At 35.4% G+C, this 20,935-nt stretch overlaps 2 protein-coding genes and 1 pseudogene across 4 annotated transcripts; 2 read left to right on the top strand and 1 right to left on the bottom strand.

Annotated features, from left to right (window-relative positions):
- LOC104737228 (putative transferase At4g12130, mitochondrial) lies at positions 21–2,120 on the bottom strand. 3 transcript variants are annotated; one of them, XM_010457356.2, is made up of 6 exons: positions 1,611–2,120; positions 1,116–1,342; positions 934–1,032; positions 685–843; positions 341–602; positions 25–259 (listed from the first exon to the last, which is right to left on the bottom strand). In XM_010457356.2, exons 1-5 carry the CDS (start codon positions 2,063–2,065, stop codon positions 385–387), a joined length of 1,158 nt encoding a protein of 385 aa, XP_010455658.1. In that variant the 5' UTR covers positions 2,066–2,120; the 3' UTR covers positions 25–259; positions 341–384. The 3 variants fall into 3 exon arrangements, with proteins under 3 accessions (XP_010455657.1, XP_010455658.1, XP_010455659.1); XM_010457357.2 differs by having other exon boundaries at positions 25–245; XM_010457355.2 differs by having other exon boundaries at positions 21–602.
- On the top strand, positions 7,197–10,612 carry LOC104738401 (putative two-component response regulator ARR20). The gene is made up of 6 exons (XM_010458582.2): positions 7,197–7,239; positions 7,609–7,836; positions 8,374–8,526; positions 8,627–8,989; positions 9,077–9,165; positions 10,148–10,612. The coding sequence occupies exons 1-6, from the start codon at positions 7,197–7,199 to the stop codon at positions 10,610–10,612; spliced, it is 1,341 nt and encodes a 446-aa protein (XP_010456884.2).
- LOC109128389 lies at positions 19,759–20,173 on the top strand (annotated as a pseudogene).

Raw genomic sequence — 20,935 nt, 5'->3', positions numbered from 1 at the left:
AAAAAAAAAAAAAAAAAAACTCAATATTAACTTGAAATTTGATTAGGAGGACACAAACAAAACTTGTAGTAATTAGTACAAAATTATCCGGCGGCTAAACCTCGCCGGAAAGATTCAACCTTTATTAGTTAAAACAGTGGAATACAATGAAAGCTACGAACTTGTTGCCGCCATAACAATAAACAAAGACACCTTCCCGATCAAGAATACCTCGTCGGAAAATATTCAACTTTATTTGTTTTAAACTGCAAAAAATAATCTAACAAAGAAACTTACATTTACTCAGAAGGATCATTCAATTCTTCAACTCTACCAAGTGAAATCACAAAAAAAATTGTACCTTTTAAGTAGTTACTACTACGCTGCAGCAACTCCTGATTGATTCTATTGGAACCACTCAGCCGGCCACCATGTTGGTCTGATTGCCTCGACCTTCACGTCCTCTGAGTCCTTTACTGTTAATTCAGCTGATGGTTTAAAGGCTTCTTCTACCCTCATTACACCCATTCCCCGGCTACCCAAAGCTGTTGATACCGTTCCCATTTTCTTGCCGGTTCCTGACTCAACTACTTGAGCTCCAGCTGCTATTTTCTGGTTTAACTCTGCAGTTTTATACGGAGATTTGGTTAAAGACCGGAACTTGGTTTCTTGATCATAGGATACAAGAAAAACTTCAGTTTTTACCTTTTCCATTGCTATCGATGAATCGTAAAGGGATTAAGCGTTTGCGGATGACACCACGGTGATGAGTACGAGCTATAAGCTCTTGACCAACATAGCAGCCTTTGTCAAAACTTATCGCATTAAGACCAACAAAATTGTATTCAAGCGGTATTGCTTCGCCTGTAAAAGCCACAAAAACACATATTATAAATACACAGAGATGAAGACAGATCAATGAGTTAATAAAAAAAGATAAGAAACAGATCATACCTTTGGGGATTTCAGCTGATCCTTCAGCCACTCCATGCTCTAATCTCCACAAAAGGTAATTGCTTTCATCAGTTTCTTTATCTGCCTCAACTAAAGGTGCTGTAAAACAAACAAAGTGTTAGTGAACATAGTGGAAGAAGCTTAAGAAATAAAAAAGCTTCTATTTGATTAAGAAAACTCACGAGTTGCATCAGAAGGAAAGATGCTTCTGTAACCAAGACACACCAACCTCGGATCCTTATACCATTCCCATCCATACTTATTACCACTAGCTGTAGACTCACCAGCACGATCAACACCACCTCCCCAACCAACAGATGAAGATCCAGTAAGACCCCTACCGTAACGCTGCCAACATGAAAATTCCTCTGCGACGTTTTCAATATCCACTTTGGACCTCAACCTATACCTATGAACATTCAGAAACACACAAATCAGAACTAATCCAATCCAATCTTAAGAATTATATTATAATCATCCACAAGTCCATTGACATTGCTAAATTGGGAACACACAAATCAGAACCAACATTAACAAGAAAGATATCATCTCTCCTAAAAATATCAGCTTTTTACTCATTCAATAAACCCTAAATTCCAAGGACATTGCTAAGATTGGGATCCAAAAAGACCTAATTTTTCAAATTTCTCCATTAAAAACAAAAAAAAAAAGCTTACTTTTTGAGTGTTACAAGCAATTCATCAAGGACATCAACATCAACATCAGCAAAAACCTCAACGGACCCATCACGACCCGAATCAGACCCGGGTCCAGAACCAGTTCGATCAAGCTTCTCCTCGGGTCTCGAAGGGCTATACAAGAAAAAATCGTACAGGAACCTTCCTTGAGGAGTTAAAAGCGCAGCGTACATCGGCGGAGTCGTAACGGAAGCCATGTTCGGCGTAGGAACCGCCGAGCTTTTCTCGCCGGACGAATCACCGAACCGCCGTACATCGTTGGTTAACAAACCCTGAAGAAACTTAACCGTATCCGGTCCGCTAAACCGGACAACGGAACGAGATTTAAGCCGAGATGCCATCGGACCGGCATCTTCTAGATCGCTGTGTAGATTCCGGCGATAAATCGCGGTGGATTTCGAGATTTCGCGGCGGAAAATGAATCGGAACATCATCTTTTGTGAAACGGCTCCGTTAGTTTTGTTCTTGGTGTCTCTGTGGTTAGTTCTGTTAAACCATTGTCGTAGAAGGAAGCTTTGGAACAAAGCCACGTGATCGAACACGTGTCTGTGGAAACGGTCTTTGGTTTCTGACACGTGTAATAAAAATAGCGGAGTTGTGCGGTTGTCTAGGAAAGTAAAAATGGATAATAATACATGGGCTTTCAAAACCTGGCCTATTTTGGATAATATAAAGCCCACGTAACTAACCCAAAATCCAGTTTTGCTGCGGTTGTCTTGTGTTGTGTGAGGCAATGGATACGTGAAAATTCGGAAAAACACACGTTTTCGTAATTTACTTCAATAAGAGACCAACTTCATTACAATTGTATAACAGATGTAATATTATTATTTGGAATATACTAGAAGATTTCGTATTTTGGTTATTAATTTCTTTGCCAATTCTACAACATTTTATGTCCAAATCCATTTATATAAATGTTTTTTTTTTCCATTTTAGTCGTTTTAACATTGTTTTAAAAACTATATGTCGCTGCTTATGAAAAACCTTGTTTTGAATCTCATCAGTCCACTTCTCAACCTGTATGTAGGCATGACCAAAATTAAACCGTAATCGTATTTCGGACCATAACCGGATCGTTTTTAACTGTAACCGTATAAAACGGTTAAAAACCGTAAAATCATATTGGCTAAGGTTACAAAAATTATTAACTGTAACCACTAATTAACCATAACCGTATGAAAACAGTTGGTTAACCACATAATTAAACCGTCAAATTATAACCGTAATCGTTTTATAAATATAATAAACTTTACCAATAACTACTCATGTATAATTAATATGTTATAGAAACATTACGTATAAGACATATTTATCGCTCAAATTTAAAAATATTAGTATTAAATATTTAAATTTTTTACTAAATCTAATTATTTAAAACATTTTGGAAGAAAACCGTATTAATTTAATGTAGTTTTAGAAAATATAGCGTTTTCTTAATATAACAGTTTCTATTTTAAGAAAATAAATGAGATATATTTCATTCATTTTTAAAAAAACTAAAACAGATAAACGAATGAAAATAAGTTACCAAAAAAATGACAAAGTCGAAGTGAGTGGCTTCATGCTTGTGGATGAAAATATCACGGATTATGTAGATCGTGTTGTGTAAATGTGTTTGACTCTCTTTGTAAAACTGTGACACTATTTAAATTATTTTGTTAAATTAATTATGGTAAAATAAATAAATTTAAAAGTATTATATACTAGTTTCGGTAAATAATTGACCGAATGATAGGGAAGTGTTAGTAACTTGTTAGACTGTTAGTGTTAGGTTGTTAGCGTGAGCTGTGGAAAAGTAGCCGTTCCATTCCTTTAGTAACAAAAGTCTGGATAAATAAATATATTTCAAAACGAAGAGTCATATACTACTTCTCTTTTATTCCATTATCCAACGTGAACGTGTTCATTTTTTCACAGTCTTGAGCTCTTTTGTTATTTGATAATGTCTTCCGACTCATTTCATTTCGACAGTCAAAGAGAAGATGTCCACAACTCAGTACCAACCATCAATACTCAAGAGAGTGCAACTCAAGAAGAAGCTAGCAGAAATTCGGAAAAGCAACGTTTGAATGGTTCCGATACTTTTAAGGTACACTTTCCAAAACAAAAATTTGATGGGGAAATGAAAGCTTGTTGTAATTATTGCAACAAAAGGTTTTCTTGGAGGTCGGGTTCAGGATATGGATCATATAGGTATCATTTGCAACATATTCCTCCTGAAAAAATTGGTGTAGAAAATAACTCTCATAATGCTTCTTCTAGTCTTTCATCTTTTCATTATTCAGATAAAAAAAAAAATCGACAAGAATTAGCAAAGATGATTGCGGTTGATCAACTTTCATTTAGCTTTGGTGAAAAATTGGGTTTTAATAATTATTGCATAAATGTTTTAAATCCTCAAGCTAAGCAAGTTCCTCGAACTACTCTTACTCGTACTCTAAATCACTTTATCGAAAAACAAAAATAGATTTAGAAAAATTGTTTTCTAATATTCATAATAAAGTTTTGGTATGTTGTGATATTTGGAGTGATCATTGGCAGATACATTCTTATATGGGCATTACTTGTCATTGGATTGATAATGACTGGATTATTCAAAAGAGAATTATTGCTTTTAGGGTTTTTGATGAAAGACATACAACTGATAATATATTTAAATTGATAAAAATAATTTTAGAAGAATATAGTTTAACGAAGAAAATATTTTCTATTTCATTTGATAATGCATCTGCTAATACTGCCTCTGTTTCTGAATTAGTAAATAATTGTAGTCCTATTTTAGGTGGAAATTTTTTATGTTCGATGTATTTGTCATGTTTTAAATTTATGCGTTGAAGATTGATTATTAGTTTCTCAAAATAATCTTGTTTTACTGATTAAAAAAGCTTTAAATTATTTATGGGCGCATCCAAAGTTAATGAAACGATGGTTTGAGTTTTGTAAAATGCATAATGTATCTCCTAAAAGGTTTTCTCGAGATGTTCCAAATCGTTGGAATTCAACATATGATATGCTTGCTGGTTCTATTGGTTACAAAGATTTATTGTGTAGTTTTATTCAAGAAAAGTGTAGCTCTTTAAATTTGTGGCCAACTCATTGGGATGAATGCAGTGCTCTTCTGAAATTATTAAAATGTTTTAATGATGCAACATATGTATATATATTTTCTGGTGTTTATTATCCGACTAGTCAATTACTTGTGTAAGAATGCGTTAATATTGCTGATGTGATGCATGAACATGAAAATAATATTGTGTTGTCATCATGCATTGCAACTATGAGAGATAAGTGAATAAAATACTATGAAGAAATTCCACCTCTTAATTTACTTGCATTGATTTTTGATCCTAGAACTAAAGTAGATAGTTTATCTGATTATCTCACCATATATTATAATTTATTGCATTTGTCTGACAATGTTAGTGTTTCGAGCATTATTTCAAATACAAAAAAAGACATAGAAAATCTGTATGATGAATATTATAGAGTTTATAAGAATATGACACCAGATGTTGCTGAATCATCTCAACAAAATGATACGTCATCAACTTCTAAGCTGAGTCTTGCAGAAAGGATGGGACGAGAAAAAAGGCAATGACCATCACAAGGTAACAATTCTCAACTTGAAAAATATCTTTTCACTAATTTTGAATTTAGTGATGAAGATGCAGGTAATGACTTTCAAGTCGTTCAATGGTGGAAGTGTCATCAATCTCTCTTTCCAATTATAGCCATGATCGCAAGAGATGTTTTTTCTTCACCAGTTTCTACAACGTCTGTCGAACGTGCTTTTAGCATGGGAGGTCAAATTTTTGATGAAACTCTTTCAAGAATGACTCCAGATTCTCTTGAAGCTCAAACGTGTCTTGATGATTGGACTAGAGCCGTATATAGACAACATGAATACATGCGAGACAATGAAGAAGAGTTAGAAGACTTTGATAGTGATGTATCTTCAATCCGATTAGAAGATAATGACTAATATTTTTTATTTATTCATTATTGTAATCAGCATAATAATTATGCTTGCATGTATGTTTTTACGTATTCGTTTTTTTTACGTACTCATGTTCTTTACAGAAATACAATAATACATAGTTATTTCATTCCAAATTTCCAATTGTGACTTAAATAGTTTAATGTGTCAATACACTCCACTAGCTAGGACCACTGCGGCACTACCCTTAAATAACAGCTATTTTCTGTTAATCAACTCATTCTTAGTTTATAAACTTAGTATATGTAATGGTTTCTTACCAGAATAAATTTTCTAATTTCTATAGTCTAAAATATCATTTTTTGGTGATTCTTTTGGACTTTCTACTATTGTTTGGAGTCATTAACAATGAAAAAATGACATTAATTATAATCATTGCACTACAAATATTTTATATGTCTAGAAAATTAACAAAACTCATTGTAATGACCAAATGCTGTTTTCATTGTGACAAGAAAAAAAACTTATATTTTGTTTGACTATATGACTATTAATGTGAATGTTAATTTATATATAGTAAAAAAAAATTTAAAAATTACGGTTTCTAATTTATTTGATCACATTAATATATATATATAGTAATTTTTTTAAAAAAATTACGGTTTCCAATTTATTAGAGATATATATTAATAATCACAATACAAATATTAAATTTTAACCATATCATAATAATTAGAAACCGTAACCGTATATAACCATAACCGTTTAACCGCAAACCGTATTTAACCGTAACCATTTTAACCGTATATAAAATTTCTAACCGTAACCGTATATAATATGTCTAACCGTAATCAATGTTTAATCAACCGTAACCGTAACCGTATGTATATTTTGCACTTTCTTGTTTCTCAAGAAACCTTTAGTTTTCTTGTCTTTCATAATTAAGTCTGCGGCTCATCACATCAGGCAGCTCGTGACTAATCCAAGCAAACAAACTATCGGGCCAGGCTCAATCTTAATAAGTTATAAGCATTGTCCTTTGAGAGCGTGTCCCTCAAGTAGCTGGACGGTAAAAACACGAAAGTCGAAACAGAGATATATAGAGTTGAAGAAGAACTATATATATATATATTGTTGACGAGATCGATGTTATACAATAAAGCTAGAGAGTAGGCAACAACATATTTTCAATCGTATCAAATCAGATCCCTTGCAATGAAGAAACCAAGTCTCTAGACTCTGTGTTAATATAGAGAGGTGCCAAAAACAATATTCAATTGTTTTTAGTGACCAGATCTAGCAGACCCTGAAGTTTTAAGAAACCTGTTTAGGCCACAAAGCAGAGACAATAAGATTTAAAATATCTTCAAGATTCCTCATACCTCTATTACTATGAATTCCAAGAAACATGACTACATGAGCTTCCATTAACCTGAACAGCTCCTTTACTAACTCTGTTATGCAAAAGTTTCTCAAAACAAAAGAGTGAAACATTTGATTTACAGTAAACAAGACTGGAGCTTTTTCTCAAACATAAAGATCGAGCTCAAGTTTTTCAAAGTGTGTTCTGCCCAAGTCCTAGAGTTGTTTGAGTTTCTTATGACATGCAACCACATAAGGAAGCAATGCATCGGCCACGATCTTGCGCCTCCGGCCTCCCTCAGCAAGGTATTGTAAGTCGCTGTAGCATCTCTATAAATAACCCACAGACAAATATTCCAAAACCAACGGCAGCATCTCTGTAACAATACTCTCTCTTGTTTCTTTAATTTTTGTTTTTTCATTCTCCAAGATAAGTACGATATTTTTGTTAAACACTTTTTTTGAAATTCTTTTTAATTAAAAAAAATATGGATAATTATTATATAAAAAAGAAAGTCTATAAGCAAAACAATTAATAGCAGTATATATAGTTTCCAATACTCAACTTTTGATACGACATAGTTTTCCGCAGCTCTTAAAAACTCTCTCTCTTTCTCATCCTTCTTCAATTCAATCTGTTCCTTTTTCCTTGCAATTCAAGCATCCATAGTTTAGATTTGTTATCTTTAATGTCGAACATACTATATGAGAACTCTCACAACTTGCGAAAAGAAGTATCAGCTTGTGATGATGAAACTGAATCCCCTATCATCAACGAAGAAGAAGAAGACTTAGACGAAGACGAAGAGTTCGCGAAGACGAGTATTATGATTCTTTTGGTCGATGCAGATTCTAATTCTCTACTCCTTACGAAGACTCTCATGGCACATTACTCCTATCAAGGTACGTATCTAATTTAGATTTAACTAGGGTTTCTTTTTATGTTTCTTTGACTACGGGTCAGGGTTAGAGTTAGGGTTTTCAATCCAAGATAAAATAATACTAATCATAACAAAGAATACATATATAGAAAATCTGAATCTTAAGTGAAATTATTTCAAACTTAGACTAGGTTATTTTTTTATCGATCAAAACAAATATCATACTTAAACATTGTAATTATGAGAAAAAGAAAAAACAAGACGCCATAAATTGATACTATGTTTTCCACTAAGAAGAGTTTGGGATACCAATGCCACAAATCCGCTCAAGCTAAAAATATGTCCAAGTGAATCAGGTCACAAAAAGGTCTTTTATCTTAATTTCATGCGTACATTAATTTTTTATTCATGATAGGTTTGTAAAATTCCTCCTTAAGTTGCGGTAAATTAATTGGTGAAAATAAAAGATTGCGGTAGATTTTAACATTTATCCACTTTTATGAATAAAAGAAAAAAAATTAACAATATAGCTGTCATTATGTTTAATTTCGTGTTGCAGTAACGATATATGAGACCGGAGAAGAAGCCATGGCTTTCTTGATGAAGAGTAAGCATGAGATCGATCTCGTAATTTGGAATTTCGATATGCCTGATATCAGTGGACTGGACGCTCTCAATACCATTGGTATAGAGATGTATTTACCCGTAGTAGGTAAGTATATACAACTATACCAATACTTTTTCTCGATATTATAACGTACTAATTGGAAAATCATTTCTAATTTTTCTATATGTGAATTATTTGTATCAAGTCATGTCTCATGAACAGAATAAGGAAATGGTGATGAAATCGATCAAGAACGGCGCGTGTGACTTTCTTGTGAAGCCGATGAGCAAAGAGGTCGTTGCAGTTCTATGGCAACATGTTTTTCGCAAGAGGATGATGTCAAAATATGGTTTAGATCAACCGGGTGAATTAGATACGGTTGAGTCAGATTCCGACGAATTCGACAATTTAAAGCAAGACGATCTCTATCATAACAACGGAGAAGGCTCAAGAAACACTTCCGATCAAAAAGAAGTCAAGTCTACGTCCAAGAAACCGCGGATGTCGTGGACTGCTGAACTTCACCAGAAGTTTGAAGCAGCTGTCGAAAAAATCAGCAGAGTTGGGAGTAAGTAATCACACTACATAACCTTGCATATTCATAAAAAAAATTATTGATTGATAAAGATATAGTCTTACCTTTTGCATTTGGCAGCGCCTTATCCGAAAGATATTCTCAAATGCATGCAAGAAGAAATGAATGTCCAGGGGCTCACTAGAAACAACGTAGCCAGTCAGCTTCAGGTAATTAATATATATATATATATATATATATATATATATATATATATATACATATATCAGAATCATCTTTGTTAATTAATTCCACTTATCTTGTCTATTTTTTTGAGAAAATTGGAGTTTTAGTACATTTTTAAAATTTAATTGGAGAATTAGTACATTTACTATTTAAAATTGGCAAAACACACACTTTCACTATTTACTATTATTTGAATTATTTTTTAATCCTCTACTAATCATTTTATTGACAAATGTGCCATTGAAATTAAATATATATATTTTTTTCCTTTTTATTAAATCACCCTTTGAATCTAATAACTAAAATACTATTCAATATATATATATATATATTTAATTTTTTTACTGATACAAAAAATCTATTTTTTTCTTTATAATTTGATATGCATTTTGTGTAATGATTATATTTGATAATGTAAAATATTTTTTATAAATTTTGTATTAGTACACCTTATTAAATGTACATGTGTCTCTAAACATTATAATGTGTACATGTATCAGTACAGAAGTCTGTTATCAAGTTTACAAATAAATAATAATACACAAGTTTAACCCGTACAGTTCATTTAGTGTACTTATATATATATATATATATATGTTAATATACATGTTTTTATCCATACAGCTGATATATAATATATTCAATATGAATGAAATAAAAATATTTATATTTGTGTAATAAATGTGTATACTAAATATGCTGTACAAATATCTTTTATGCAGCTACCCTTTTTGTAATTTTACACTACTACACTATACCCCACTTTCTTATCTATCTCATATCTCTTCTATTACACAAGTAGTAAAACTCATCTATTTCTCCAATTATAAATAGTAAATGTACTACAATTCCAATTAAGTTTTAAAAATGAACTATTTTGCCAATAAACCCTTTTTTTCTGGTTTCTTCGGAGACAAGAAACCATGCATTAGATAGGCTGATAATTTACAACTATTGTGATTGCAGAAGTATCGTGAAAGTTACAACAAAAAGACATGCAGTCCTCAAGAGACATGCCAAGAAGATTTTAACTGGCGTAACGCTGGGCAAGATCCCCCTCTCACAGCTTCTAATCCGCTCCTAAGCTCAAACGTCAATCTCCAAACTACACCACCGTTTTGTATGACCGATCAAGCTGCGCCTAGATCGTCACATTTCATGAACGATCAAGCCACGGTGAACGCCCCATATTCATCAAGCGGTTACCCGCCGATGAACAACTTTATCATGGCAAACCATGTGACTTACATTCCGCAACCACCACAATTCCATCATTCTCTAAATTTACCCTCCATGCTACCTAAGCAAGAACTTGGACACGTATCGTCAGCCATAGATAATTCAGAGCTCATCTATAACCCAAATTTACCTTTCGGTTACGGCGAGTATTTCCCACATGCAGGATTCAACAACAACAACACCAACTCTTGATGTCGTTGATAATTAAAATATAGAGAGAATCTAATCCAAAAAAAAGCAATAAAAAAAGTCGATAATCTAATCGGCAAATTCCACCCGCCGACAGTTTGGCCTCACGCCGCCGTTCGAGAATTTCTCTTCTTTCTTTCCCCTCTTCCTTCCTAAAATGCCCGACCAAAGCTCAGATCCGCCAGATCCGCCTCCAGTTGCAGATCTCGTGACCTCGAAGCAGCAGATCCCAATACCTCTCCAACTAGCAAGCGACCCGGTTTTAGTTACAGTCCCCGCTATGGACAACAAGGAAATCAATCAAGCTATGGAAGCCTCCAAGAAGGACCCTCAATCTACTAAATCGGCGGACTCACCTCCAACAATTGATGACACTCAACTCCCGTGGGCTGAGCGAGTTAACTCAAATCTTCGTAACCTCAGCAAAGCTGCTCAACCTAAATACTCTGAAGATGGCACACCACGGGTACGTGCTCTGGCTTCTGTCATTCTTAAAGCTTCTAAAACTTGGAAGGACCACATAGTGGCTCACTTCCACTGAACTCCACCACCGACCGGGAAAATCTTCGTCGATCTAAATCCCATATGGGGAAAAGGCGGCAGAATCAGCATCCGAAACTTACCAAATGGCCTCGTCCTTCACCGTCACACCATGGTCCCCAACCACTACTCTTACTCCGCTCAAGCTCATCTCCCTCCCCATATGGGTGATCCTCAAAGACGTCCCCCCACAGCTATACTCTCTACCAGGACTCAGCACAATTGCATCTGGAATCGGTGAGCCGCTGCACACGGAAAAGCACCAGCTCCAACCACTAAGCAGAGACACAAGAATCAAGGTGGAGATCCTCCTCAAGAAAGTTCTGCCACAATCTGTTCTAGTCGAAGATATTGGGCCTTTTGGGCCTTCGTCTACATATGTAAAATCCATTTTGTTCATTATGTTAATACCTAGGTGTGAGACAGATTCGTCTGCCGCTTCTTCTTTGTATAAAGGACTTTGTCCTCTGTTTAATAAAAACCAGAAACCTTTTCTACGAACTTCAAAGGTTTTGTCATGGTATCAGAGCCAATAATCTAGATACAACGATTAATTGGTTAACAATCTATCAAATTCCGCTTCTATTCTATATCAAATCTCTGTTTCTTTTTCTTCTCTTCTTTTTGACCTCATCTTCCTCAAACATCTTTCGTTGAAGCTTTCTTAATGTCAGAAGACAATTCAACCAAAATCGACGGAGGCTCTGTCGCCTCTAAGAAATCTGTTGCTCGTGTTGAACACGTTCGACGAACAATATCACCTTATGATCTTACTTCTGGTGATAATCCTGGTACTCTAATTTCACAACCTCTACTACGTGGGCCAAATTACGACGAGCGGTCTGCAAATGTTCGGTTGGCTCTTCAAGCTCGAAAGAAATTCGGGTTTGTTGATGGTTCTATTCCATGTCCTGATGAAGATTCAGAAGACTATGAAGATTGGTGTGCTAATAACGCACTTGTCATCTCTTGGATAAAGCTCACTATTGCGGAATCACTCCGATCCTCACTTTCGCATAGTGATAACTCGCATGATCTTTGGTTACACATTCAAAAACGTTTTTCGGTGAAAAATGGACAAAGGGTGCAACGACTTAAATTAGAACTTGCAAACTGTCGTCAAAAAGGACTTGCGATTGAGGCATACTATGGTCAATTGACAAAGCTATGGAGTAGCTTGTCTGATTATCGAAGAGCTAAAACTGCAACTGAAATTCAGCAAGAACGTGAGGAAGATAAATTGCATCAATTTCTCATGGGATTGGATGAATCTGTGTATGGAGCTGTGAAATCAAATTTACTCTCTCGTGATCCACTTCCTACACTGGATGAAGCATATAACATACTTACTCAAGATGAAGAATCTAAATTGGCTTCACGGACTAATGATGAACGCATCGAAGGATTGAGTTTTGTTGTTCAAGCATCATCACTACATCGAGGTGCTTCGGATAACAAAGGTAACAATTTGATTGTGTGTTCACATTGTGGGAAATTGGGTCACTTGGCTGGGAATTGTTTTCGACGTATTGGTTATCCACCTTGGTTTGGTGAGAAAAATCGAAATAAGTTTGGCTCACCTTACAACCGTGGACCGTCTGAACAACATGGAACTGGACGCGGTATACTCGCTACTCCTAGCAATGGCGTCAAACCCCGTCCACCTGACTCTGCTCGTGTGAACCATGTGTCTTCTAGCAATGGCGTCAAACCCCGTCCACCTCACTGATTCTGATCGAGTGGGAATAAGTGGTTTAAGTGACACTGAATGGACAGCTCTGAAGAAAATGCTTAATGATCGAAAGCAGACTTCTCGTGATCGTCTTTCAGGTACGTATTTTCTTGAATCTTGGATCATTGACACAGGAGCTTCTAATCATATGACGGGAAGCATTGATTTTTTACACGACATTTCTGACATGGCACCAATCCTAATCAAGCTTCCAGATGGTCGCTATACAACTTCACATAAAAAGGGAAAAGTGAAATTGGGTTCAGTGCTTAGTCTTAGTGATGTCTACTTTGTTGATGAGCTACAGTGTCATCTTATTTCTGTGTCACAATTAACCAGAGACAGTGGTTGTATCTTCCAGATTACTGATAGACTTTGTGTTATTCAGGACCGCATCACGAAAATGCTGATTGGTAGTGGTGAACAAAAGAATGGACTCTATTTCTTTAGAGGAGTGGAAGTAGCTGCAGCAATGCAAGGAACCAGTTCATTACCTATGGAGCTTTGGCATTGTAGGTTGGGTCATCCCTCTTCTAAGGCACTAGAGTTGTTGCAGTTTTCTGATTCTAGTACTAGTGATTTTGATTCCAAGACATGTGATATTTGTATCCGTGCCAAACAAACAAGAGATTCTTTTCCTTTAAGCAATAATAAGACAAGTTCAGTTTTTGAGATGATTCATTGTGATATTTGGGGGCCATATAGAACTACAGCTATTTGCGGATCTCGTTATTTTTTGACAATTGTTGACGATTTTTCTAGAGCTGTTTGGATCTATCTACTCTCGTCTAAACAAGCTGCTCCACAACATCTTAAAGATTTTATTGCTCTCATTGAACGACAGTTTTCTTGTCAAGTTAAAACAATTCGAAGTGACAATGGATCCGAATTCATTTGTTTAGCTAAGTTCTTCTCGGAAAAAGGGATTGTTCATGAGACTTCATGTGTTGGTACTCCTCAACAAAATGGCCGCGTAGAGCGTAAGCATCGTCACATTCTCAATGTTGCGCGCGCTCTTCGTTTTCAAGCTCATCTTCCAACTGAATTTTGGGGTTATTGTGCACTAGCAGCAGCTTATTTAATCAATCGAACGCCTACCAAACTTCTCCAGGGAAAAACTCCGTTTGAGTTGGTGTATAACCGATCACCTCCATTGAATCATCTCCGTGTTTTTGGTTGTCTTTGCTATGTTCACAATCAGAAAACTGGTGGTGATAAGTTTGTCTCTCGCAGTAATCCATCTATTTTTTTGGGTTATCCTTTTGCTAAGAAAGGTTGGAGAGTCTATAACATTGAAACAGGTGTTGTCTCTGTTTCACGAGATGTCATTTTTTGTGAAATGATGTTCCCATTTTCTGCAACACAACACACGTCTTCCTCTTATTCATCTCCATCTGTTCAGCCTCGTTTGGTAGATGGAGAGCATGATTTCTTTGATCTGGAATTACCTACGTCATCAACATCACGTCTCGACGTTGCAGATTCAACACCACAAAATGACTCTGTTTCGCCTTTGCCACTTGACAGTCCTTGTTCTGTCCCTGTTCTCACTCCGACATCTACTCCAAACTTATATTCTTCAAAGTTGTTATCCACTTCGTCTCCTCCTGCTCCGAAAAACTTGATGTTACACTATGATTCTCCGAGTCCATCATCCTCTCCGCAAAATTTGGCTTCTTCTTCTGAAACGTCATCACCACTTCTTGCACCAGCTCCTCCACAAAAACTTGGTGTTGGTTGTCGACTGAAACGACCACCTGTTAAGCTTGCAGATTACGTTACAACAATTCTTCATCAGCCTTTTCCATCTGTTACTCCATATCCATTGGATAATTATCTCTCCAGCTCTCAATTTTCTCAAGCTCATCAAGCGTATATCTTGGCAATTACTTCAGCAGTGGAGCCTAAGTATTTCAAAGATGCTGTTGAAATTGATGTATGGTGTGATTCTATGACTGATGAAATTGTTTCTCTAGAGGATCTTGGCACTTGGACTGTTGAAGATCTTCCTCCTGGAAAGAAAGCTCTAGGTTGTAAGTGGGTATATCGCATTAAGTTTAAATCTGATGGTACGATTGAGAGGTATAAATCTCGGTTAGTGGTTCTTGGAAATAACCAAATCGAAGGAGAAGATTACAGTGAAACTTTTGCTCCTGTTGCCAAGATGATTACAGTGCGGGCTTTCCTTAAACAAGCAGCTTCTAAGAACTGGGAAGTGCAACAAATGGATGTACACAACACATTTCTTCATGGAGATTTAGATGAGGAGGTTTATATGCAGTTTCCTCCTGGTTTTCGTTCTAAGGATCAAGATAAAAACAAGGTTTGTCGCTTACGCAAATCTCTTTATGGTCTTAAGCAAGCTTCTCGATGTTGGTTTGAGAAATTTGCGACGGCTTTGACGGAATACGGTTTTGAACAGAACTATTCCGACTATTCCTTGTTTACGCTTGAGAGAGATGATCACCGTCTCCACGTACTAGTCTATGTTGATGATTTGATAATCTCAGGCAGCTCTCTTGATCTTATTGATAGTTTCAAGGGGTACTTAAATGCATGTTTTCACATGAAAGACTTAGGTGCTCTAAAATATTTTTTGGGGATTGAAGTTGCTCGTGGTCCAGCTGGAATCTATTTGTGTCAAAGAAAATATGCATTGGATATACTTTCAGAAACAGGTCTCTTGGGCGCCAAACCAGCTGCATTTCCATTGGAACAAAATCATAAGTTGGCATTGGCTAAAGGTGCACCCCTCCCAGATCCTTCTCCTTATCGTCGCTTGGTTGGCCGACTTATCTATCTGGGTAACACTCGCCCAGAACTCTCATATGCCATTCACATTCTTTCTCAATTCATGGCTGCTCCTAAACCTGCACATTGGGAAGCTGCTCTCCGTGTCGTTTGTTATTTGAAAAAGGATCCTGGCCAAGGCATTCTTCTCAGTTCTGACTCGGATTTGTCTCTTTCAGCATGGTGTGATTCCGATCATGGTAGTTGTCCTTTGACATCTCGATCTCTTACTGGATATTTTGTTCAACTTGGTGGCTCTCCGTTGTCTTGGCGAACACGAAAGCAAGATGTGGTATCTCGTTCTTCGGCTGAGGCTGAATATCGAGCAATGGCCGAAACTGTTAGTGAACTACTCTGGTTGCGCGAGCTTCTTCCTACTCTTGGCATTGAATGTTCAGCTTCTATTACACTTCGTTCAGATAGTCTCTCTGCTATACAACTTGCGGCCAACCCGGTTTTTCACGCCAGAACAAAGCATGTTCGACGAGACATTCATTTCATTCGTGATGAAATCATACGAGGTACGATTGTCACTAAACATGTCCATACTACAACACAATTGGCTGACATTTTAACTAAAGCATTGGGTGAGAAAGAGTTTCAAACTTTTCTTGACAAGCTGGGTGTGATTAACATCCACACTCCACCTTGAGGGGGGATATTGGGCCTTTTGGGCCTTCGTCTACATATGTAAAATCCATTTTGTTCATTATGTTAATACCTAGGTGTGAGACAGATTCGTCCGCCGCTTCTTCTTTGTATAAAGGACTTTGTCCTCTGTTTAATAAAAACCAGAAACCTTTTCTACGAACTTCAAAGGTTTTGTCAGAAGACGATGATGGAAACGAGATTAGAATTTGGGTCGAATACCCTAGGCTTCCACCCAAATGCGACTATTTCAAAGAATACGGGCACCTCTATCATCGATGTCCATCTGCACCGGACATCACCACGGAAGCAGCATAGCTACCAAGGGCACGAGCACAACTACCAACTCAGACACAACCCCCAGTACTTGTCTCGGATTCCCTTAACGCAGTCTCTAACATCACACAAGTACCAACTACAGTTTGGCAGCCCAAAAAGCATTTATTAGCAGGGATCCCAATTCCAGCCCCAACAACACTACCACAGGAAGATGAAACAGAAACAACCACAGGAGGGACTGATAGAAACACCACCCAATTATCCGGCTCAGGAACACCTCCAACATCAACTCACAAGTACCTAGACTCTCCACCAACTGACAACTCAAATGACTGGCATGTTGTCAAGAGACGGAACACACCACAAAAATATATGCTTTCTGGTGAGTATACACAGGGACAACAACAAGAGCAGGTTTCCACAAAGAACATACCAGCGGGAAAGGCTATTAAGTTGGGTGCACCAAATCCTGAAGACCTAAAGTTCACTGTGACGAAGGCAAGTGAACACCAGAAGCAAAGCGGTTACACTAGCGCCATCAAGGTATTAACCAAAAAAGCCAACGTCTCCGATCTAGTAAAGAAGCAAACTTAGAAGAAGAACAAACAGGTCACGAATGGGCGATCTCCAACCAAGGGGCGCCCTCATCATCATGCTTGAAAGCTATGCTTTCAACATTTTTTTGTCCACGAATGATGATGTCAAAAAACAACAACTCTTGATCCTTTCCCACCCCCATGATTCAACAACAATTTCGATAATCAGATTGGTCGAAACTGAATTCTCATGTCTAAGGTGATCGGTCATTGCATTTTCATTAATTTTATATTTGGTCTCATAGGTAGAGGATCTTTTATTATATTCCACAAAAGCGAATAGCAATACCTCGTTGCGATTTGCGTTTGGATCATAAGCAGTACTTGTTTTTCTTTTTTTTACTTTGGTCGAACATATATGTTAGTAGTGAATGATTTATATATATTATTAATTTGATGATTGGGCAATCTCAATAGCAACATTACTAAGCAAAATAGTTTTTTATACTGTCAACGCAAACACCATGAGCAAAAGTAAAGTATACACTGATACACGTATTAGTTTGCGTTTGACATACGTTTGCTTTTATAATTAGCATATATATAAGTTTTGTTTGAAGTGATTAAGATTGTGCAAACCAACGACTCATATTCATAATTTTTTTTTGTCAACTATTCCGCTACATCTCGCCGACCCATTAACCAAATTTCTAAGAGTCTGTCCGATGTGCGGTTTTAAAGTTTTGTAAATAAAATTAAATTCAATAAAAATATATTAAAATTTATTGTACGTTATTTATAATATTTTTTTTGCAATAATACACTGATTTATATATCAATATACAGATCTTTTATGTATGTTATCATTAAAATTATATTTTTTACACCTAAGTATACTGTATATTACAAATATATTACCACTACCTAGAAAATGTCTATATGAACAAATTAAGTCAACTATTATATGTCTATATTAACATTTTTCATTTGATTCTTCTTTTTCTCTTTTGTATACTTAACATTCCGATTTTGAAATTAAAATATCAGAGCCGCTAGAAATACAAGTGACTGTAGATAGTATAGAAGCCATTGACGAACCTTTGAGAAGAATTGACAATGGAGAAGATAATTCTCATCTAAAAATCCATTTTTATTTCAAAATTTAAGGTCATACCCTTTGAATAAGTCATAAGTATACAATACACAGTTACTTTTATATGAAACGCGCGTGAGAGTCGCATGGCGACAGAAAGAACATGGCTAATATCAATGAACACCGTACGTACCATGTTGTACGACTAGATATCCTACGCTGAAAAATTCTTCACCACAAGTTCTCTTACAATAACTAATTCATAAATTACGGAACCAACGTCCCTATTTCCTAGAATAGTCCAACATCCAATAAATTTTACCTTAAAATTTGTAATGTTGATTTTTTTTTGGGTTAATTGCACTCACACCCACTTTGGGTTCAATTTATTGCACCCACACCTATTTTACAAACTTGGTATACTTTGTTAAGTTTTTAGCTTAGGTGTCATTGTTAGTTGGACAATTTTGCCCCTCTCCTCTTTTTCTCCTCATTTTCTCTATTTTTCTCTTTTTTTGTTATTAACACTTTAAATAGTTATCATAAAACAAATTATATATACAATATGTTATGATTATATATTTTCTACATTTTAAGATACATATTGCTATATTTTTGACAAAGAATATATCCACAATATTGTATCCACAAATAGTTATCCATGTGGACAAATATCGTATCCACAAATTGCACTATAACCCCATATGTTTCGATATGGATATGTTGTCATAGTCACCTGAATTGATGTGTATTACTTCTATTCTGTATGAAGAAACACAAGTAACTATCTATTAACAATACTGCAATTGACTATCCACTTATCATTGAACAAATGTTCAACGACAAATGGATACGATATTTGTCCACATGGATAACTATTTGTGGATACAATATTTGTGGATACATTATTTGTCAAACTTATCCAAATGGATAGCTCAGATCGAATTTCATATAATCTAAAGTGATAAGAAAAAAGATCTAAAGATTTCACCTTCTCTAGATTTCCACCATTATTGGAATGGTCTTTAAAAACTTTAGAAAAGGAATGTGAGAGAGAAAGAGAGAGAAACATAAATAAGCTTTTCTCTTTCAATGGATGAGCAAAAGAAAAACAATGAAGAAGAAGATGTATTGTTTGGTTGAATAATTGAGAGAGAGAGAGAGAGAGAGAGAGAGATATAGAAAGAGAGAGAAAAAATAGAAGGGGTTATAAGGAGTGAGGGGTAATATGTAATTAAACTTGAGAAAAGTATATGAGTAGTAGAAAGTGGGTGTGAATGTTAATACTTTTAGAGAAAGTGGGTGTGGGTGCAAAATTCCCTTTTCTTTTTATTAGTTCAACCATACTTTTCTAAACTATCTATTTTTAGTTCATATGTGTTTTTGTTTCAATTCAACTAATTATTTACGCCCACACATAAAATAATTAACCGCAGGAAATCATTATAAATACTACACTTTGATGTCATTAGATTCATGCATCTTACTCTCCAAAATTTCTCCAAAAATATCCTAGATAAAAAAGAAGAAAATGAGTCGTCTTATGATTTGTATGTTTGTTATTGCAATGTGTTTTGAGTTAAATGAATCATCATGGTTCAAATGTCTGAACAACAAACTTCTAATTGAGAACGATCTTGGTCCCGGTTTGGTTCTCCAGTACCATTGTCATTCCAGAGATGACAATCTAGCTGTCACAAATTTACAATTCAAAGAGATGAAAAGAATAGTATTCGGGGAGAAGTTAGGCAGAAGGACAAGATGGACTTGTAGTTTGAAATATGGATTGTACATGCGATATAGTCAAAGAATTTATAGCATACAGAGCGAGTAACATTGATGGATGTGATAAATGGCGTCATTGGATTGCCAAACGTGATGGAATTTACCTTATAAAAGATAAAAAGCTGCCAGCAGTGTTCAAACATGCATGGATTAAAAAATAAATAATGTTTATGGTGCATAACAATGGTACTTTCTATTGTAAAACACATGTGTGATTATCCCATCACAAACATATGGCATTACACTTGTCCATGTAGTATTACACAATCTTTGAAGTGTTAACATATGTCATTTACACCTTTCTACTTGTCAATACCAAAACTAATGAGTAGGTGACTCATGTTTTGTTTACTTCACTATAAATAAGAAGAAGTGTTAGTGTCTTGATGGTATACGTAGGAGAGTAAGAGAAACAAACATAATAAACTTCATTATTCACATTCCTCTCTTGTCTTCTATTCCACTTTGTTTCTCTTGTCTCATACACTAATATATAGTAGTTACATAACACGTTATCAGCACGAACGACTCCATATAATTAATCGATTTGTTACAAGTTTGAGCATAAGCGATTTGTGATCCATCATCAATTTGAGGTAAGATTTAAGTTTTGTTAAAGTTGTTTGAATTTAATTATTTTACATGCATATTACTATATGTATTATATATAGAGTAAAAGACTATATATACTTCTTGCTTATAATGGTAGGCTCTGCCTCCTTGATAATTTAGATCTACATTCTTGATCATATGTTAAGATCTATATATTATAAATCATATGGAAGGCGATGCCTCCTAAAATGATTGTTTTAATTTATAAATATATTATATAGCTTAATTTTTTTTAGATTATATTTATTGCTAAAACAAGATTTTACAAAAGTGTTTCATAAAAATTTATTTTTAACAAATTGTTTTATTAT

Source organism: Camelina sativa, chromosome 13 (genome assembly GCF_000633955.1).
Source record: "Camelina sativa cultivar DH55 chromosome 13, Cs, whole genome shotgun sequence".
Classification (NCBI taxonomy): Eukaryota; Viridiplantae; Streptophyta; class Magnoliopsida; order Brassicales; family Brassicaceae; genus Camelina; species Camelina sativa.
Note: the sequence above shows the minus strand (reverse complement) of the source record. Positions and strands in the feature narration are given on the sequence as shown.